Source organism: Lutjanus erythropterus, chromosome 23 (assembly GCF_056507025.1).
Source record: "Lutjanus erythropterus isolate fLutEry1 chromosome 23, fLutEry1.hap2, whole genome shotgun sequence".
NCBI lineage: Eukaryota > Metazoa > Chordata > Actinopteri > Lutjaniformes > Lutjanidae > Lutjanus > Lutjanus erythropterus.
This window is the reverse complement of record NC_139339.1, coordinates 14,443,876-14,467,337: the sequence shown is the minus strand read 5'-3', so window position 1 is coordinate 14,467,337 and position 23,462 is coordinate 14,443,876. Positions and strand designations below refer to the sequence as shown.

The 23,462-nt window shown below is 40.3% G+C and overlaps 1 protein-coding gene across 1 annotated transcript in view; it reads right to left on the bottom strand.

The window, feature by feature from the left end:
• The window catches only part of svep1 (sushi, von Willebrand factor type A, EGF and pentraxin domain containing 1), a 121,141-nt gene that overhangs the window by 77,931 nt on the left and 19,748 nt on the right, over positions 1-23,462 (bottom strand). Inside the window, exons 2-3 of the mRNA XM_084711731.1 lie at positions 10,245-10,500; positions 8,166-8,342 (exon numbers count right to left, since the gene is read on the bottom strand). Coding sequence (XP_084567857.1) covers positions 8,166-8,342; positions 10,245-10,500 — 433 coding nt within the window. The remainder of the gene's footprint in view (positions 1-8,165; positions 8,343-10,244; positions 10,501-23,462) is intronic.

Below are 23,462 nucleotides of genomic sequence, written 5' to 3'. Positions count from 1 at the left end.
GGGAAAATAAACAGACAAGAGTCTGCTGATGTTGTCATGGTGACCCATCTTTCACGTTAATTTAACTTGGATCATTTTTTATTGGTTGCTTCTCCTGTCATTGTTAATGATTGATGGGAAGTTTGAGAAACACTGGATTAGAGAGATAGTTTAGATTATTTGAAGTGGAGCTGTATGAAGTACCAATCGATTATTACAGTATTACCTACAGGAGATGGTGGTTGGTATTGCCCAGTTTGGAGAGGAAGAGAGGAGCACCAACATGGAAGCTAGTCTTTTAAAAAACACTTTTAAAAAGTCACACAATATCACATACAAGCTAAGTGATCAAGGCAGTGGAAGACTAACAACTCCCACGTTCTGTGAGATAAAATTACTGATTTTACTCATGGAGTCTAGTTTGATTGGAGGGAGCAATGTTTGGCTCATATTATCTTGCTGGAAAAGACTGTCTGGAAGCAAGGCAAAGAGGTAAAAACATTCTCAATATGGTGTTGATTTAAACTGATAGAGATTTTTTTTAGGTGTGCCCTTTTTTTAGTGGCTAACATACCTCTTGCTGGTGACCGTGTCCACAGCAGTACATTGTTCAGCCTCCATGCCAGTGCCCCTCTTGGTTTCTTCAAACAAGTGGCTAACACACTGATTCTCAATAAGTATGCCATCAAACCCCATTTCAATTAATCCACTGTCCATTCAAGGAAAAGAAGAGAAGGACATGAGCAAAGAGAAATAAAGAAATAAAAGGCCCCTTCTTGTGCCACTGTGCATGCTGTGTTTACAAAGGGATTTCTTAGGTACAAGTCTTGATGTAAGAGCAGTTAGATTTACATTCACTGAGAACTGTTTCTAAATGTTTCTTAACACAGCTCCAAATCAAGTGTGCAACTCACTACTGTAATCTATTATGACTGCAGTATATGTGGTGTCTGTGCTCTCTCAGGTGATATAAACAGGCTGGGCTCTGCAGCACTATTGCCTCCCTAGACAGGCATCTGGTATGTGTCGGATCCTTGAATGTGGTATGTTTTAATGGGCCAGAGGTGAGGGCATGCAAAGCATGCAAAAGACATGTGGCTCTGCGTATGTGTTGATCCCCGCATAGTATATATTTGTGTGTAAGCAAGTGTGCAAGCATGACAGTGCAGAGGGATGATGATAACCCATGTGGTGTCAAGTTCAGCAACATTCCTCCGAGTTTATAAAAATAAAAGTGTTTATCTCTTGTAGATTTTTTATTCTTATTTTTACTTCTCTTTATTCACCCTGGAGACCTCTGCAAGGGAGGTGAAGCCAGAGAGTAACAGGAGAGAAGAAAAAAATGATTGCAACACTCACCATTTCACCACTTTTCATAGTCCTCCTTAACATTTAACAAATTCCTCCACCTCCTTTGTTGTCATTTTAATTCCTCTGTTCAATTTATTTCCACCTCAAGGCTTCCTCTGCCTTCCTCTGCCAGGATCTGTCGGTCATTCACATCGAGACCACAAATATTTGCAGACGCAGTGAATGCCTCTTGTCTCCTCGTTGCAACAGACAGAAGGAAACAGACTGCACAGTGCATCCACAGACAGATGGATCATGTGTTATATTCAGGATCAAGTCAAAGCTCACCACTGCCACGCGTCTCCTCTTGGGATCAGGAGGCTTTTATGAACTTAATATTGTAAAGATTGAGCAATTCTTCCAGTATCAACTCTGAGGAGGGGATGTTTTGTTGCACTCACAGCGTTCCAGTCATTAGCTCATATTTTGATAACTATCTCATGAACTGTAAGCCTGTTAAATGCATTTCCTCATATCCCAATCATAAACATCCATCAATAAACAAATTATTGTGGATATTTCACTGGAAAAGAATCTACTCAGACACAAATCTGAGGGACTTAGGGTCTTAACTATTACTGGCATACAGAGAAGTAAGAAATACTATTTACACATGCATGTAAAACCAAATCTTGACTCAAGATCCACTTACTAGTTTAGTTTTCATCTGTTTGGACTCATCATGCCAATGACTCAGTTGTCATTATACCATACTCAAATCACTTAATGAGAACTTCACAACCTTCATCTGCTGAATAAGACCACATCATGCAGTTGAGGGTAAATAAAAAGCCCTTTGGGGGATTTGACTTGTACTGAGTAGCCACATAATGGTTCACGGACAAAATATGCACTCTTATATTGGCAAATATTAACCTGAATTAACACCTTTGCCGTAGCATTTTAAGTATTTCCCACATTCTACATGTGCACTGGGTTGTATGTCAGATCATTTCCACTAATGAGGGTAGATGTGAATTTAATCGCACACAATATGGCTTAAAGAAATCTGTTCGAACGAGTGACAACTACCACGTTATTAGTTCAAATCAATTCAACTGCAACCACTGCCCTAAACTAAGTTGTAGAATAGACGTAGTTTCATTCATTCATTGTGTGTCAGCTGCCTCACAACAGGTGGAAACCTAACAGCTTTATCTTTAATCATCCATCTATGGTGTTGACTCCTCTGTATTAACAACACCAAGAAATAACTGTCAATATTGTAATTCTTAATATTACCTACAATTTGGACATACCATTACAAATTGATTTTTTCCTTTTCAAATGATTATTTTGAAAACAAAACAAACAGACATAGAGAAGAAGCCAAATCAAAATGTGCAAACTTTTAACTAAAGCTGCATATGTGCATTGAGCTTTTTGAACTATATATACATATCATAATTTATCTGTTGGTTATACTTTTAATTATTAATCTACAAAGTAGATAGTAACTAATATTTCTTTCCGTAGTGTAAAGTACCATAATCAAGTACAAGTACCGAAAGATTGTACTTCAGTAAAGTACTTGAGTACTGTGAACATAGAGTACATGTACTTAGTTACTTTACACCACTGAGTATGTACTTTGGTCTATACACTGGATAAACCCAGTGGATTAAAATGAAACTGCAATACCACTGAGCAGCTTTATCAACACTTCAAAGCTCTGTCTTATTGATGGATTCAAGTCTGAAGTAATTCTTGCTTATTTAAGCAGCAATAGAAAAGGTAGAACATTGAGAAAGATGAATTACACAAAGTTCGAGTAGGAAACAGACAAACACTCAAAAGACCAGTTCTATATGATTTTGGACATTAGAGAGATTGTGTTTTTGTGCTATCAACCACACTGTCTCTGTATCAGTCTACAAATATTTTCTCTAAATCTTTCTGTCTTTCATGCTGCTTTCTCCTCTCTCTCTCTCTCTCTCATTCATCTCCAGCAGAGGCGCCCTGAGAACAAAGCCTGTGCTGACACCACATTAACACAGTCCAGAGCTCCTGTCATTCTCTCAGGCTACAGAAGAGGCTGATAAGCCAGAATGTGTGACAGGAGGAGAACATGTTACCCTCCTGCACCCCCACTTCTCCCCATTTCCCCATTCCTCTGGTGATCTTTCTTGATTCAGATATTGTGAGCTTGAGATCGGTATTTAAAGAGAGACAACAATGTCCTGTTTGGCCTGTCAGAGTGAACCAAACTGCGCAGGAACTGGGTTCATCCTCTGTTCTATCTTCTGGGATTCCAGGCGTGTTTTGTGGAAGAGGCTGTTTCACTTGGCTGTCGACAGATTCATAAACAACACTGCTGTGCACTGTGGGGATTTGGATAGTGTTTCCAACAGAGCCCTTCTGCCAATGATAATAATAATCCACTGACAGGCCTAAGGTTTGCTCATATTATTTTCAGATGTGTCAAAGACTGTTAAATGTGAGAAAACAAAGTCCAAAAAGGATAAAACCTTTCCAAATAGTCTAGACAACGGTCCCACCTGAAGCCACACACCGACCATCAGACTTATGCAAACCAGAGTAACTACTAACTCTGGCTGCGTCTGTCTGCCACTCAAAAGCGCTGGCACTGCTGACGCAGACGGTGTACCCATAATTCACAAAACACCTTCGGTTCAGCCAAGCCCACTGAGGTTAAAGCAACAGAATATTAAAGAGAGACGCTGGATTTTTCTGGAAACAGCAGGAGTTTGTCGAGTTTACTTGTATGTTTCTTGGTTACGTAGCGCTCTCACCACAAATCTAATTGGTTTTGGAGCCACTGCTTCTTCAAAAGAGCCTCATAAGTTATTAGAAAATAAAACCCTCAATAAATGTAGTGTTCAAAAACATATATGAGGGTATTTCACACCACTTAACAAAACCAAAACTGAGACGAGAACAAGGCTAATAGTGCCTGAGCCCGCACTCTCACAAGTAAAGATCTAAACTAGAAAAGGTTCTTCAGCTTGTCCCCACAAGAGACCTCTTTTTGGTTTGTGCGGGGGGGTCCTCCATGAGTTTTATCTAGGACCCACCTTGGAAGTTCTACCAAGAATCTTTTTATATTTCAAGGGTTTTATTTAGAAACCACTCAGGGGGGTTCCACTAAGAACCGTTTTATGTTATGATACAAAGAATACAACAACAACAGCAAAAGAATTCTTCAATGATTTAGACAGCACTTGTAGAGTTCTTTTTCCAAAAGCGTTCTTTGGATGAAAAGGTTCTTAAGGGAACTTGTTGTCTTACAAACAACCTTTGGTGAACACAGAGTGAGGTTCTGGGTGGAACCACATCCCTTCAAGAAGGACCCTTTTGGAACCCTTGTTTGTAAGAGAGTGCCAACACGTCCACAGCAGGGACTTCAGTGACACATATTTCAGCTTAAGTACATGTCATCTCTATAGTATGAGGGTGACGACTAAGACAACAAGTGTCTCCCACGAGACCACGTTATATGAATGAGACGGAGACAGACAGAGGAAACAGTTGTCAAGTTGCGGTTGCAGCGCCTCGCTGTGTCCTTCCTTCCTCCAGCCAGCTGAGCCAACTCTGCAGTCTGCTCTCTGCTATTAATTAAACCATTAAACAGATTAATAAGCAGAGTGGGGCTCCAGTCTCGACAACATCTGATGAGAATTAGGGAGGCGTGTTTTTTGGCAGTGATGACCCTGATGCCCTTTCCTTTGGCTCTTACTTAAAAAAAACCTCCTTCCTCTGACACGTTCTTCCCTCTTAGTAACTTTTAAACTCTGATTGAAATTATTTAAACTTGTCTGTCGCTCAAATGTCTGTTTTCGCCCCCTTCTCTGCCTGTTACCTAATTCTGGATTAAAAACACGTGGGTGCAGAGAGGAAGACCTGCACTCTTGGAAATATGGGTTTTAAAACGGTTATTCCTGAAGGGCTGAAGTTCCACCCAGAACCAGTTTCTTCTAAGGAACCATATTTTTAAGAAAGGGCTTGTAAAGAAGCTTGTCTTAAAGAAAGAGTTCAAGGACTGCTGAAATCCTTGAAGAACTCTTTCATCAAGTCACCAATGTGAAAACATTCTTGGTAGAACCCTTTGAGTGTGTTCTGCATAAAACCTTGGAATATAAAAGGGCTATCGGTAGAACCCCCTGGGTGGGTTCTTGTTGGGACCCTTAGAAGGTTGAGAGGTTCTGGATAGAACCCCCTGAGAGGGTTCTGGGCAGAACCATTATACCACAGAAGGACTCTGTAGAACCTCTCATACAGGGTTTTGGGTGAAACCTTTCTAGGTTCTAGGTATTACTCTTTATGTTGAGTTACAGGCAGAACTTTCTGAAATCGTTCCAAGCGAAACCATTATAAAAAGGTCCTATGAGGAACCAGAAAGGGTTCTCCAATAGGGACAAGCTGAAGAACCTTTATGTTTCTAGTTGGCATCTTTATTCTAAAAGTGAGGAGGGCAAATACAACCAGGGAAACGTTCCATTGTTTCCTATTGTTTGGATGGATTGTTATCCAGACTTCTGCTGTGACTGTTTCTTCTACACCTCCCTCGTTGCCTCCCGCCTGCCTCCTCTGCACGAAGGGTGAGCCTTTTAAATGACTGAGGTTTTAAACACAAACGCACACGCACACACACCAGTGAGTGCATCTGTTAGTCGTTCTGCTCTCCAACAATCACACAGACTGCTATATTCCTCTGCGAGTCTGGTGATTACATATTCAGTAAAAATAATGTATCAACCCTTAACCTTAGACGTAAATGACGGAGACCACCTGCTTCAAATTGCAGCATTACACTGTGTAACTTGGAGATTTAACAGACCAGAGAAGGACAATTAGAGGGCAAATTAATGTGTCATTACACAGGCTGCTGGCAAAGTGTTTTACTTCGACTGTCTGCAGTGGTGGATTGATTTTAAGCAACACACTCAAGCAAAAAAGAATTAATGCATTGCCATAACGTTCATCTATCAATTCAGCGAGGGGAGCTTTCAAAAGAATTAAAGGCTGAATTTGAGGGTTTCACCACATACACTAAAGTAGAACCACTGCCTCTCCAGATCCACGCCCACGCAGCAAAGACATACTCAGCATTTCTGTGGTACCAATGCTTTGGTACCAAGTTCTGAAAACGTACTGGTAGTCTTTTTTTCTACAGTACCGTGGGTCCGTAGGTACCAGGAATGCAGCTCCTCCAGACCTGACAAAGGCAGCGTATAGTCTTCTAGTCTGCCATTGAATACCAAAGCAAGATAGCATTGACGATGGTGACAAGTACAGCTGCAGCGACAGTTCCGCCTTAACACAGCAACTTCGGTAGGAATCACAGCATTGCCATTACCATTAACAGATATGTCCCTGAGTTTTGATGGAAACATTAAGACTCGTAAAACATCATGGTGCTGATGAAATCAAGTTACCAAAATTTAGGATATTTAGGGGCACGAAAGGAGATGAACAAGTGAGTCTAAGGAGATTACATTAAAGATGATAGGAAAGGTAAATGTCTGTGTTTAACAGAGAGAAACATCAGTGTGAAAGCCATCCTACATCCCATATTTTCACTCTCCAGTGAACACTGTTTCATTGCAACAAATTCAGCTTGAACTTATAGTTGCATAATTTTCTGAACTCTGGGAATAATTCCACATGTGTGCATACCACATTAATATATGCATGGACATGCCTGCGTTTGCATTCAAGATTAACTGTTTATGGATATAGACACAAAAGTTCTTGAGTCCAAACACTATAAATAATCAGTCGTAAGGAACAAAAGGGTAAAAGCCAGAGCAACAGATGAAACGGATTTCTTTAGTTCCTCAAATAGATACGTAGGAAATAGAAGTGGGAGGCAAAGCAATGAGAGCCACAAAAAATGCTGTTAGTTTTAAAATGACAACAGCATTTTTGGTGCATAGAGAAATAAGAAATGGATGAGATGTGATTTAGAGGAGGAAAATGAGGGTGAAGAGTGAGACTTGGTGAGTTTAGATGGGAGCCACTGTCTCAGCCCTGCAATTCTACGGCACATTACTGGGTTTGTTGATAGTGATCTGCCCTGTGGACAGCTTACACTGCGTTAAGTGGACAGGCTGCTTATTTAACTTTGGCCCATTAGTCAGCAGCGACCTGAGGCCAAGTGGCCCTGATGTGGAGGAGACGCTGACAGGTAAAGGAGACAAGGACAAGAGGAAGGAAATCATAAGGAAATGCCTGTCTTTAAGCCTGTCTGTTTTTAAGATATGAAATCATGATGGAGGTATGATGTTTTAGTGCTCCACACTGCAAATATTTAATTAGATTTTGCAGCCATTTTTGGAGAAAATGCTACTAAATCTTATAACTAGGAGCACTATTGCCACTTGCAAATATGCCCCCTGTTTTTTGTTTTGTTTCCTTTGCTAAAATCATCATTGTATATAATGTGTAACATGGGAGCAAGCAGTGTCCAGTATGTGCCTCCAGAGCTGGGCAGCCTTTATAAGCTGCAGCACCCACCCACACACAGAAATAATACACAAATCAAAATACGCAAACTGCTCAGATTACAAGCATTTTGGGCTATTTCATCTCCAGCTTGTTCCACCATACAAGACTAAGGGTATTCGGCACAAAATAACTACTAATATATGAGTGATTTGCAGATAAAATCTCCTCTCTCCTCAAATGTTGGCAAACTTACAAGGCCCATCAAATCATTTCAAACCATCAGATAAACTGACAAAACAGGAGAGAACCTTTAAGGTGGTAACAAGAGACAAAACAAGTTGTTGCAACAGTTTGCTGACACAGCTGAGATACAGGCAATGCTGGTGAAACGTGGCAAGAACCCACTGGCATACGTGTATCAGTCCTACCTGTGCATTCGTGCTGCAGACCCTTGCCGTAGTATCCCTTCTCACAGATGCAGTCGTACTGTCCGGTGTGTGTACCGCACTTACAGCTAGCCATCAGATCGCAGCAATCCCTGCCTGCTTCACACAGAGAGGAGCAGCGCGACAGATCTTCCTGGATGTAGCTGCCTGTCGGTAGGTCTGTGGGTAGAAAACAAACACAGAGAAGCGCAGGCTGTAGGATCAGATCACCTGGTCATCAAATAATTTAAGATGTTCAGCTGTTAAAAGATAGGGTTTTTGGCAGAACATCATCATCTTGTGCAGAGTGCAAAGCAGTCTTACATTGTTGCAGTGTTTGTATAGTTCTTAGTCGGCTTTTTCTTTTCTATTTCAAATCTATTTTTTATTTATCTGTATATAGAGTAGAGAGCCCACATTTCTTTTTGTTTTTTATTTTATACTGGCTTTGGCAATATAAACATTAAAGGGTAAAAACTCCAGCACTTGTAGTATTAAGAAAAACTTGTATCTGCTTGTATCTCTGTGCAATTTTACATTTAACAAGGCAATACTATATTTCTTTTTCTCTTTGTATAATGCATATATTGCAACCTGTGCAATTATCCTGTACAATTATCCATATATTTGTAAAAAAGTGACATGTGTATATCATGTATATACCTTGTGTATGGAGTTATTTTTTATATATTATACTCTACTCCATCTTTATTCTTATTCATTTGTATTTCTATTTATCAGTCACTATTTCCCTGATATGGGATCAATAAACTTAATCTTATACCAAAAAGCATCTTTTTCACAGTTCTAAATTGCAATCAAAAAAGTCTAAATTTAAAGGTCTTTAATTTCAGACTCTGAATTCCCAGCCTCATCTCACTAAGTGGATCTAAACTGTGTGTTATTACAGTATATTGGCAGGTTCTGCCCAGCATGGCATTGGGACTGGCTACAGGCTGGATTAAACACAGGCTTTCCACAGATGTCTGACTTTGTTTGCTCAAGAAATCAGAGAACAAAGTGAGCAAACACCTTAACCACAGAAATGCATAAATTAATAAACATACTGCCCGCAAGCCCACATTTACAACTGACTAAAAGCAAAACAGCCATATATCTTCTTTTCCCGGAATAAAAATTGTTCCAAAACACAGTATTCACTAACAAAATCCCATAAATCAGAGCAAAAGAAATGGACTGGGAATAAGTAACTAAGAGTTGAGACTGAGGCCAAGACTTGCTTTAATGCTGGGTTACAACAAAACTTGTTCATCTCTTTTTTTCCTCTTCTTGAGAAAGCAGAAAGACAGAGGAAGAAGAAGACGTCTCTGGTGTCATCTCTGTGATTTGATTCGTGGCCAGTGAGAGTGGCTCAACATGTGGCCCCATGTTTGAAAACCTGAGCGTGTGCTTTGAGGCAGACTTCAAGACAGACGGACCGGAGGCTGAGCTGATAGCATGGTGTGTGTTGGCTTTCCTTCTCACAGCCTTATCCTTGTGCTGTCTCACTGGCCTCTACTGCTGCACCTACTGTCTGGGATTTCAGACAGCCTGTGTGTGAGTTCACATATACAGCCTGCAAGTGGGCATGATTTACAGCTTTCTACACACTCTGTACTTATATTATAAGTTTTAAAGCCACGACTGAACTCATCTTTTCACCAAATTGCGGGAAGTCCCCCTCAAGTGTGGGAAAAGAGAATTATTCTTTCTAATCTGTATGGAAGCGAGGCCTAATGGCTGTTGGCAGTACATAACAGAAGAGACTATGTGAAATTCAGGCTGTCAAATTCCATCTGAAATATTATCGGCTTCCTTTTAAGTAAACATTGGATTTTAACAGGGTTAAAACCTTCACTTAAAAATACTGCTGCAGGTCAAATGGTGACGATGGGAGTGCTGAGGCTTCAAAGAGACGCAGTGTAGCTGCGGTAGCTTCGACTTCAATTATCAAAACACAGGGTTTGATGCAACTCTCCCTTGTGCTGCTAAAATGGGTTAAGAGGAAAATAGTAGAGATCTAATCAGGCTTTAAGGCTGGGAAATTATTATTATTTTGTAATTCTCCTCTGTCTGTCATACCTTCATGCAGTGCCCGACGAGCCAGGGCCTCAAACTCTGCAAAGTTGTGCACCAGATAGCAGTGCTGGTCCTTGGGATGTGAAGCCATATCGTGAAGCTCCCTGATGTTCCCCTGCCAGATGCCCAAGGTGAAGATCTCAACACCACGTTCCCTCAGAGCTGCTGCCACTGGCCGAGGGTCCCCACCATTAGAGTAGCCATCAGTGATCAGGAAAATAACCTTGGTGGCGTTAGCACGGGAGTGACGTAGGATTTGCTGGTAAAAAAGAAAACATAAAGTCATTTACTGAAGAAGTATTTGTGAATAAAATAATTATTTTGTATGACACTTTTCCTTCTTGTTGGTTTGGTTTGGTGTGTAGAATTTAGTGCCATGATGCTGTAGATTGCAACTCATCCTCAGCTGTATCAGGAGCCAGTGTTTGCTTTGTCTGTTCTGGGCAACTAAAGAAACATGGCAGTTCAACTGTGCAGTTTTGATTAAAAAAAAAAGACCAGACCAGAAACATTAAGCTGACAACCGAGGCAAAGAGTTCTGGTTAGTGTAGTCATGCTGTTACTGTTTTGCAAAGGTTGACCATTCAAATACACACATCCCATTGCTCTGCCTGCCAGCACACTACCAACGCAGCTCCAGCTTTAGTGTCATGACTAAAGTGAATAACGAAGAACGTCACACACAACCACTAAAAACAGCCCTCAATTCTAGGGTTCCTCAAAACCCGACATCAGCAGGACAGGCAACGAGGGCACACGATGGGGAGGAGGGACAGAAAAGAAGGAGAGAGCTCTACAATTGTAATTATTTCTCCTACAGACTACGCAGCTGCTTGCCAGTGGTCTAAAACCACCAGAGAACACTGGGCAACACAGACCAGGCTGCTGCGTCCGCCCCAGACACCAGCTACAGTTCCCAAACTAACTTTAGCCACCGTTTACAATCCACCACATACAATTAGACCGGACATTAAAGTCAGAGAAACATATCTTTATTTTCTCTGGAGTAAAGAAAAAAAAAAAACACTCTGACAGTAACATCTGCTAGCTTCTCTGTGGAGGCCAAGCTGACAGTGTCGAGGTCTGCTGTAAGGGTGTTTTAAATGAGGTTACATGGATGAAACCCAGTGAACAATGGATGAAAAGAACAAGAAGTTGGAGCAGGAAGGTGGAGAGAAAATAAAAGAAATTGAAGAAGCAGAAGGAGCCAAGATGAAGTCAGTAGGAGAGATATCCACTTACTTACTAAAAGCTATAAAGGTCATGAGTATATCATGAAGAATTAAAGAATAAAAGGCAAACAAAGGAAGTGTGTTAGGAGGAGGTGGATGATGTTTCTATAGTCTGATTCCAAACAGGACGTAATAGCAACACATGACAGACATGCAAGGGTGTGACTGCCGAGGGAGGGGAAACAGAGCAGGAGAGAAAGCTCTGGTCTTTATTGTCTAATTGGCTAAACTTCAAGCGGCTCTGGCAGGAGCGGCGTAATTACAGAGCCCGTGAAGCGAGGGAGTGAGGGAGGAGGAAGAAGGAAGATGGAGAGAGAATAGAGGAGAAGGAGAGCCTGGTTTTTCTGATCCTCAAAGCTCTAGGGCTCCCTGCTGCTCCGGTTCCCAGCCTCGTGGAGGTTTGCTATGGCTGCCCGCAGCTGTCAGTGCACCCCGTCAGGCTGCCGCATTAAAGGGATAGCTTGGGTTACTTGAAGTAGGGTTATATGAGGTACTTATCAATAGTCAGAGCATTAGCTACAGTAGATGGAGATCCACAAGCCCACAGTATGGGGAAGCAGCAGGAGTACAGGTGTTGAAAGCTAAGCAATATACTGCTGTGGCCAGGGTCAGCAGCAAAATGCATTTTAGTCACCTGAAAAAATTATGGATCTATGGATGAAATCAATCATTTTAGCTCACAGCTGGTCTACCGCTGGTAGGTGGATTAGATTGTATTATAATTAATAACTGTAATTATTAATTAATTACACCGATTATAGTATTTTTGTGTGTATGTAATACAGTAGACATAATATTAGAAGCATACTGTATAGTATTATTATAGACTATATTATTATAGTGTATTATCATTATATTTACCATTACTAAGTTTGTTACTACAGACAGAGATAGGGTGCTACAACAAAGCCAAGCACACTTTAAAATTAAAGTAACACTAACCCCACCATATTTTTCTACTGATCTGAAAAAGGATCTGATCTGTGATTCAAAACCGTGTCTGCATTAAAATGGCTAAAATCATTAGACTTACATATATTTAACTATGTGTAGTGACATTATCCCAAATGTTTCCAAGAATGTTCAATCGCAGAGAAATCCATAATTGACCCCGTGACCCGGTCCCCAGCAGTACATTGCTTAGCTTCCATGCTGGTTGTCCTCTCTGATTCTCCAGACTGGGTGTGTGTCAACATACTATCCCTTTAAGGAGAGAGAAGTCCTCTCTGGTCCTCCATGGCTCCTGCCAACTGTCAGTGCAGTGATATTTGTCTCTATGTGTTAACATTTAAACTCTTTCCATGCCAGAACACAACAACACAAAAGCAAACTATGTGCGAACACTTGCTGCTTTGCCTTGCTGTCTCTTCTTTATGTGTTAATACTGAATTTAACGTGTTTCAGGGTGTTTTTAGGTCTTTTATTAGGCGTCTGCTCAAAGTGCTTTTGGGCCGCAGTGGTTTCTGCATTAGCCATGAGTCAGTGGCTGGTGTTAGCGACTGTGGAGATGTCACCAAACGGAGCATACGCATGCATACCCACTAATAATACCCTCCCGAATAGCCTCCACATACTTTAGGTCAGAGTACTAACATAAAGGCGACCACAGGAGCCAGTGTGTGGGAAGGGGCTGCCCTGCAGTGCAACTCTCTGCAAGCACCTTATGGTTCAAAGTATACAGCACACAAAGCAGCAAATAATGACACACACATAACATTTAACAAATAAAAACAACGGTGACAGCAGGAAATTGTCTCTTTGCGTGTATATGTGTGTATGTGCATATAAAAAGTGTACAAAAGAAGCTCCCAAGTGATTTATGATAGAATCACTATAAATATTATCTAATTTCTGGTTGTTTTTCGCTCATGAAAACAACTTCTCTCTGATCATTACAGCACAAGAATAAAACTGTTGTTGTTGAGTCAGAACAGAGGGATAAAGAAAGAGATTAAGGGAAAAAGGGGAATTTCAGCTTCAAACATTATCAGACATGTCTGAGTCAACATGCTGTTAAAATAATGTTATCTGTAAGTCAAGTCACTTATTTTCTAGCATAAATTTTGTAAACGTTAATCTTCTTTAAACCAAGTAAAAAGCAAGACAGAACAATAGATGCCAGCATTTTCAATACAGTCTTAACTGTGTCACTGCTAAAATTAACTGCACTATTAAAACAATGTCATTTATTCCAAAAAAAAAACAAAACTGAATTTACAAAGCCATTTATTTGACTTACAAACTAGAAGCATCCCTCCAAGCATTCCTGACATATTGTGTTCACAAGAGTGTGACACAGGTGAGGTCACAGTGACCAAAATCTAATCAGTTCATCCTTGAGTCCAAGTGGTTATTTGTACCAAGATTCATGTTACATTCACAAGAATGGAAAAAACAAACATAACACACAAACATAATGCCTGTGATTATGGCTGTTGCAAAACTGGTTATTACATCTGGCAGAGTTAATAAAAAATTAGTATGGGTCAAATGCTGCTGACAATAATTGAAAGAAAGTGTCACTTATTTAAACTACTCATCTTGTTCATGCATCTATGCACACCTTGAACAGCTGTGTGTCAGCCTGAGGCCTCTCTACACCGTACATCCCATGCATTTCTTCAACTGCACACTTGGCCCGCGCTTCAATGCCGGCGTAGGTCCAAAGTAGTGATAATAAGCCAGCAGCAATGGGACAGTTTAAGTGTGTCTGGTTGGGAGCCATTGAGATCTGTCAAGGCAGCGGTGATAGCGCTGGGACCAACAGGCCTGGAGGGATTAGTGGTAAGAGCACTGAATCCATCTCTGCTCCAAAATGCCTCAAACTTTGGCAGGAAGCAACAGAGAGCGAACGAGGAAAGAGATGTGAAGCTGGTGGCTGTTTTTTGTACAGTAGAATCACCCATTAACACATATATATACAGTAAGCTGTAAAAACACAAACATAGTCCAATAAAAACAAATATTAATACTACGAATTCAATAAGACATGGGCAACATTCAGAACAAGTTTGGTTATTTTACCAAGTTGGAATCAGACACAAACTATCAAACCCAGCCATATGTGCAATATCCCTCTCATATTCTCCACTGATGAACCACCAATATAAATAAGCCATACAAATAAAACCTTCAGTCCACTGATGAAAAACCGACGGACTCTTCATCTCCAAACAGATGCTTGTATGATTAGAACTTCAAAAGCAGGCACCTCATTGCATTTGGCAGAAGACTCTAGGAAACCTTTCCACACCTTGAGGGGCTGATGATGGTGCCAAGGTACCCCAGCTGTTAATCAAAGGCTTATATATGCATGGCAGCTATTCTGAATGCTAAATGAGAACCCCCCACCATCTCCACCACCACTGCTGGCCTGCCGTCAGCCCCTCCTGTGACTTTGATCAGAGCTCGAACCCACCTGGCTTTAAGCAAAGCTGGTTAATGATTAGTTTCTTTCTCCATTTGCAACAGCGGGTACCAATTGACTAAAGCAGTAAAAAGATATGTCAAGACATACAAAGTCTATATTAGGATATGAGTCAAATGTATTCTGACCTTCTATGCTTGTTACTGATGGCATGTGTTGCAGTGGGATGTATATGCAGCAGCAGGAGACCCAAAGATCAATAAAATTCAGTTTCCTGAGGTGCACAGCTTGTAACACCTACATACAATACTATGCAATGCAACAACACAAACATCTACCTTAACAATGAACACAGATGGTTAGCCTTCATAAAAATGGGATACAATACTTTTACACTGATAGTAGCCAGTTTCTTGAGGGGTAATTGTGCGACATTGTGCAGTTACTGTGTCCTGCAGCAAATATTGGTTATGCCAATAACATACAGTACAGTTGGCTTGGCTTGACTCGGTTTGACTCCAGCACAGCAGGGATTTGCATGTCCCTTACAACAGGACTACCGCGTGAAGATGTGTCTTTTAACTGACGACACACATCTTTAGTTGAGCAGCTATAAAACTGATAAACACGTTTCATATCCTACAAATTCTTCACAATAAAAGTCCCCAAAAGCTTTTTGTTATAGAGCAGCAAAATACTAAATCCCCTGCACTGCACATGTAGCTATATTTGCGAACAAAAATGCCTGAACTATTTGGCCCACATTTAAGCCTGCCAGCTCCCTCGTGCAAATCTGGGTGAACCACATGTGTGAATAGAGCAGCTCAGTGTCTGGAGCGAGCAAGTGTGCGGTCCTGATGACATTGCACGGTGTGCAGCTGCTTGCCTGTATGTTCACTCCATTGTTTGTCTGGTTTTCACACAGACTATCCACCTACTTGACTGTAATATTTTTTGCTCACATTTTAATACCCCTTTGTCATCTGGGATGTGAAAACACCAGGTAACAGTAAGAAAAATAAAAGTGTGCATCCTGCAAGCAGCACACCACAAAGCATCTCTCCTGCTGGGCAGACAGACTGACTCACTCTTCTCTGCTTCCATTGTTAAATTTGAGATTAATTCCAACATGTGCACGTCTGACGAAGACAATCTCCTCATGCATGCTGGAAATAAGAATTTCATACGATGTCCCAACTTGATTTTCAGGCTATTCTCAGGGGTCCATATAAAAACAAAAAACAGTAAAATATAGCAGACACCTGAAAGTACAAACATGGACACAGGAGACAAACTTCAGACCATGGAGATTCAGTTAGATGCCACAAAAGCCCTGAGAGCTGAACACAGACACCTCCAGTCCAGAGACTGCTGGTTACACACCTGAAGCTGTTTGCTAACTGCCAGTAATGCCCAAAAACTTTTGCACTTAATTTATTACCATAGTTCAACAGTAAGAGTTAAGCTCACTAGATAATAACTATCCATTAACACATATTGGATACTGGATGTTAGAACAGCTTGTGTGCCTTCTGTATCATCAAATGTGTAAAAGTTGCTGCTTTTTTTGTTGTTGTTTTTAACGAGACAGGGAAAATGATGGATATCAGTTTACGATTGATAAACTCTAGTACAGAGTATATTGTGGTTTGGGAATGGCACATGGCAACTGAGTGTCATTCTTCTTTGAAAGACACAGAAAATACACAAAAGGGTAAAAGCCTTTAGCAGTTCTTCATGCTTTTCTGCAAGTTTTCAGTCATCACATTTGCTTTCAAACTATTTCTTCTTGTGTCATTGACAGAGAATCAAGAGGACACCACAGCTTGAAAGACAAGTCTAGCCATTGAAATCGACCTTCCAAAAACAAAAAAAAACTTAATTTTCAGGCATTCCACTGTGGATAAAAAAAAAAGGCAACCCAACTGCATCCGTTTGGAAAGCAGTCTCCCCATCGCTCGGAAGTGAGAGCGCTTGTTTTGACAGGCTATCTGCTCTTGGCCTGGGTGGTAAGAATAACAACAATAACTCTGCAGGGGCCCTACAAAACAACATACACACACACACACACACACACAATTACAGACACTAGACTCTGCATTTGGTATTATTGAGCAACATCTTAGGGACACATATTCTGGATATTTGAGATAAACTAGGCCACTTGCAAACATAATTTGTTTCCTGGTCGAATCAGTGCCATGATCCTTTCTGCCACAAACATCTTGTTTTTGATTTTTTTTGTGTATTGCATGCTTTACAGGAATAGCACATTTTTCATCAGCTAGTGAGATGCTTCTGATTGGATCCCATTTTAAAGACAAAGGTTTAAACCATTTTAAAGGTTTTGACTTATGAGCACATGTAAAACAAGTGTATTTTCCTGAACTGGTTGTATTTCTGAACATTTGCCTTCAAGCTTTAATTTTTCTTACACACCTCTCACATATTATACAGTGTTTCAATCCACATCATTTCTATTTCATTAACTTTACTTCACAAACTTTCCATGCTCTTGTTTTGCACAGTGGGTAGCCACAAGACTGACACAGTAAGAGGAAGGAGATTGGTTTCCACACGGGCCACCCAGGATGCTAAGGGTCATATATGTAGGTTTTAGTCTATGTAATGTAAATTATGTATACTTCACACAGAGCATTTATTACAGTTAAGTTCTTATATTAAGGCTTTAGGTCCATTAATTACATTTCAGCCTGTCAGTTCGGCTACTGTTCATGTCAGTGTGGTATGTAAATCAACTTGTGGAGACTTGAAACCTGCCTCAGATACAGCAAACAGTCCAACTCATAAATGTCATGTCAATTCTTTTGGCAAAGCAGGTTATCATTACCTGCTAAAGCAAGTTTCAAAAACTCTCTCATGATGCTGCTGCATTCAAGACCCACGATTTAGGAATGGCTGCCAAAAAGCCTGTACAGTAGTTTTTGTGTTAAAACGTGTTTTAAACACTGTTCTCACACTATGACAAGAAGCTATTACTTTATAACTCATTGGTTGAGAGACAAAAGCATGCAAGCTAATCTTGTAATTTAAAGTTGCCATTGCAAATTACTTTCGACTATGACAGTAAAGACAGCTGAACCACTGCTGCTGCCCAGCTGTTTCCCAACAGTCATATGTGGCAAATAAAAGTGACAGTCACACAACCAAGGCACCCTGTCAGGACGACACTCTGCAGAAACATTAGTAGAAGTAACAAACCAGACACCGGACAGTGTCTGTGTCTCGCTTCTGTCCATTATCAACACTGCAGAGTGACTGAGCTGGAAACATACTGGAAGTGACATTCCAAGCAACAGATACTTGCAAGTGTTGCTTCCAAGCAGTAAAATGTGTTTTGTCATGTCTTATGATGAAAAAAAAATTAGTTGTACAAGTGTGGGATGTGTGAGTACTTAGAGCAGAAGCATGTACTGTACTTGCTCACTGTGCTACTATTATGCAAGGACATGTTTGCCGACCTTGAGACCTCAAAAAAATGAACAAAATAGAAACAAAACTGGGATTTACTGGACGTCCTCCCCTAGAAAAAGATGAGATTCATTGACTTTGTTTCCTGCCTCCTGATAACTGGTAAAAAAATAAAAGTAATAAAGTTATAAGTGCACATTTTTTGGCAAACAGATGCCTTCAGATGACCTATAACACATACTTATTAGCTGGAAAATACAATGGAACCACATTTAGCACTACTTGGTCCAATTTCAAATTTGATTGGCTTACAATAACACAGAAAATGAATAATTTGCAATTTTTCACAGATAGACAGCTCTATCTAAAATTTATGTTTTTTTTCCTTTAAAACTTTCCATAAGAAACAGGAATTCTTTTTTTCCAGGACATCTGACAGTTGCTCAAGTATTTCTTTTTCTTAAGTTAACACATGCTGTACAGTGCTGGAGACAGCTTGTGATAACAAAAAGGAAAAAAACGGTGTGAAGATTTGTCATAACTCGGGAGAAATACAGGGGAATTGTGACCCCTGGGAGAAAATCCTGAGCAATGAAAAATTACAGTCTCCTGGGAAAATTGTGAGGTTTGGCAAATATTTTCTAATTGGAAGCATAAAGGGAGCTTCAGAGGACCATTACATGGAAAACACTGGTCATTTTCTGACCTTTTTCAACCCCACACAGTGTCACATCTGAGATACATTCCGATGGTTAGGTATTGTACTTCTTTTTGAGGAGTAGACTCAAAAAGGACAATATTTTCAGAAAGGATCACTCATCAATCTTTGTGCTGAAAGTGGAGGTTTACAAAACCACAGAAGATTTTTTTTTTTGAAGTTACATTTAGACTACATAGATAATTGTTAACCTGTCTAGGGTATAGTTGGCAAAATTTTAGGGATGGAAAACTATTCCTAGAACAGGAGAGCCATTACAGGAAAATGCTCCCAATTTGGCAACCACTGACTAACCTACCACTACCTAATGATTTAAAAGTCTTCACTAAAGTCTGCCTGTGTAATGCAGATTTGTGAGCTGGCACAAACCGAGCCCAGTTTCACTGAGAAGTGCAACAGCATCCAAAGTGTTGGAGAAGAGAGTGCGGACAGTCAGTTAATTGCCAGACACGGTAGGCTGAACCGGCTGTGTGTGTTAGCTTGACGGTTTCTGTCGCAACACCATTCATCAAACTCAACAACTCAACCAGGAAGGACGAGAGGAGGAGAGAAGCGGAGAGAAAGAGAGAAGCTAATTCCACAATGTGATGCCAAGGGGAAAGGCTATCTTGGATGGCAAATGAGAAACTCATTCAATTATCCCCCCAACTGGTCTCTGTGTTGTGCTGGCGGAACGAAGCGCTGAGAGAAACATTTTAGCCACTGACCGTGTTCCAATCAGACACTGCATTCTGGGTAATTGGACAAGAAAAGCTGGTTTGATTGAGTAGGATGAAGACTAACAAGAGCAGTTACAGTCTGAGTGCCAGTTGGACGACGGAGGGGTCTGACTGGCTTGGCAATCTGCCTCATGTCATGTATACTGGGTTACTGATATTTATTATATTTTGTTTTCTATATTCATGGCATGTGTTTGACATTTTAAATATTTAAATATGTTTTGCTTCTCTTAGTATGCCTGTATATGGTGTGTAACACACGTGGAAGGTATATACAGCATCAGGGTTGTATATCTGCTTGTCTTTTTATGGAGATTTTATTATTCCATATCTGACCTCATCTGTTTCATTTTGTGGTCACTGACATTTTGAATGTTTCCAACTGGATGTACAGTCATATGGTTTGCACAATATATCACACATAACTGACTGAATGTTATGGCTGCTGGCTATTTTCATCATCATATGTTTTTATGCTACCTTCATGTTTTTTAATCAGATGAAAACTGGTGTGCTTCATATGTTACACATGTATTGGTTTAAAAAACTCACTGGTGGACTCATGGGGAACAAAAGTGCCTTCTTGGATGACCCAGTATTACACAAAACACGATTAAGTGCCCTGTACAGAGGCCCGATTTGCAAGAAAATGTGATGATTTGCCTTCTTGGGTGCCCATCCACTGAAGAAAATTTGAGGCTCCCTCTATAGAGCCCAGTGGAGAGAACATGATAATTTACCCTCTAGGGTGGCCAAATTTTCAAGAAAATGTGTTGAACTGGCCTCTACGGTGCCATTCCTGTAGTAAACAACACATTAAGAAGTAGCCAGAGAAGAAAACATGATGAAGTGCCACTTTGCACTGTATCTGTGTAAAGAGTGCACTTATTCCACTGGAAGAAGGAGAGGTGCTAAAATTACAACTTACAATACGCTATTGGCTGCTATTGCTGCAGGAGCAGACAAATACAGAAGATTCCATCAGATGCTGCTTTTTGGCCATGTTTTATAGGAAAATATCCACATTCAGATCTTATTTCATTCTTATGCATCATCAATCTGCAATATCCAGTTATTCTGTGATTTAGTGAAGTGATTCATTTTCTGGGGAACTTATTTCTTCAGTTAGTCATTTTTGGATGTTTTCTGGGATGCCTGTGAGTAAGCGTGAAAAATATTGTTGCTTTAGGATTAAACCAGAAGTAGGTGGTGAAAGTCATAGTATAGTAAGACTTCAATGAATCAATCCTCTCCTCTGACTGACTGACGCTTAAATGACTGGTCAGTATTAATAAAGCAAAACCTGGCACTTAATGTTGATATTTTAGACAGCTAGATCTTTTTCTGCCACTAAACCGTACTGTGGCTCTGTTGGAAATCTTCTACGTGTGACATAAAAATCTGTTCTCAACAGAACTGCATTAAAACGTGGAGGAAATCCCATGAGTTATGTAATATTTGTGACATTCATGAGATCATTACCTCACTACCCAAGCACAGAGCGAGAAGCCACAGCATCATCTCTAAGGCCGAGCTTTGATTTAGAAATAAACAAAGGCAACAGTGTGGTGGACCGTGATGCTTTTCTTGACTCCAGACTGGCGTGTTGAAAATGCTTATACGCAGGGAATGATTTGGGGACCGTCGCTGGCTTAAAGCATCCATGAAAATGTATCCATCTCGTCCAGACTTAGCTCAGACCACACTGTGGAGACAGCATTTTCCTTTGTTATGTTGACTGTTGTTGCTGTAGTTGCATTTCTCCCTCATGTTCCTTTCATTCTGTCCTCCCCTTCTTTCTTCTCCAGAGGGGTTTGTTTGTCTTGGCATCAGCTGTAGGTGGAGATTTCCTCTAATAGAGCAGGGAATTGGAGAGACGTCAGTGTTTGTAGTACAGATTCGTGGAGAGATTTCAATTTATTGATTCTCCTGTTTGCTCTGGACGCAGCCCTCGTTGGTAGGATAAATTATATTAGACCTCATAACATCTAGAAGAAGCACTAGCTGGGAGGTCACTTGAAGATGAGGACACAATTTGCGTATTATTGCTCAGAGGTCGTATAGACCTGGCGCAAGTTGCCATGGATTTCTAAACCTCACCATAAATCAAGAGAAATGTGGAACATGCCATGATGTTGCACACGCTTTTTCTCCAAGAAAACTAAAACACCAATACAAATATGTTGTTGCTGGGAAACACCTGCATTTGGTGCTTGGATACTCTGAATTAAAACAGATTAGATTTGTATGCTTTTGTGCTCTCCTCTGAAAATTAGCTGAATGATCTGTATCAGGTCCTGGAGGACTGGTTTCTTGCCAACATGCAACATTTCAAACATGAACTGATTAAAGTTGAGGCGAGTGCATATTTTGTCTCTATATTTGGTTAACTACTTGGAACGGGGATTCTGACCAAGGCTGAAAACACAACTAACAGCTCCAGAAACTAAAATATTGCACAATTAGACCTGGAGAATGTGAACAAATAACATAAAAAGCAGACAAGCAAAGACACCAGGATGCAGGCATGTGTGGGTTCATATATATACATATACCAATTACCTACTTATAGTCAATGACACAAACAGAGACATACAGACAGACAAACATGTACACACTCACCAAAGAAAACAACCCAATGGAATCTGGCACTCTCAAACTCTAACCTCAACATAGCAAGTGGTTTACTAATAGACCTACACGCCTTAGCCCATAAAAACATGTTATTTAGTTTGCCACTACTGCCTCTTTGAAATACTTTTGGTTTCTTCAGGTGCCAATGTATGACGCTTTTGGTAAATCCTAATCTTAAGATGCCAAAGTAAATCCATATGTTTATAGAATTTGTGTGATTTGTGTCTTTAATCACAGAGCTGTGGACTCAACCTAGTGTTTGGTGAACACGGAGCAACATTTCAGAGGTGTGGGATTGATTCATAGCAACAAGATGAAAAGTTCAAGAGCATCAAACTCTGTTTATTCCTTTATTGAAAAGGCCAGCAGATAAATTGGAATGTCAACTATTATAAACCCATTTCGGCTAACACAAAAATGCCAAAGATTTCGTGGCCAGTGCCAAGTTTGTCCATCAGAGAGCGTTGAGTTTATTCTTTCAGGTATAAAATATCTTGTATTACGTTGCAAGTCTTTAAAACCAATTTAAAGGTCCAGTGTGCAAGATTTATGGGGGTTTACGAGGAGTTTGCAGCAAGATAATTTTAATTATATGTCCTGTTTATACGTCCATGATTAATTGGTTTTGTTAAGTTTGAAGTTATCCACATGTTTTGAACAAGGAGACTTGTGTGATGGTATACTGTGTTGAAATAAATTAACTAAATGTTCAGTCTCCTTGCTGGTTGTTCAAACGTATTCAAAATCATTACTACTTTTGCTGTTGGCATTTAACAGGCAGCTCACTTTGTGCCCTGAAAATGCATATTTAAGTGATTAAATTAATATCATAAATAAATTCATCACTATATGATACATCGCTTCTTTGGACAACGATATAAAAGTATCACATCACATTGATTCCATTACATACCAATTTAACACAGTCTGTTACAGGATGACTGGGATAGCTGAGTGTAACAGCTGTCAGACAGTCACAAAAATGAGCAGTCAGTAACATGTTTGAATGGCAAAAAGAGGGGAGGAGGAACGTTAAACCAGACAGACAGCTCCCAGAAATCCCACAGGGCTGTCTACGTGAGACAGAAAATCATCCCTAGTTCTGTCACTGCCTGCTTA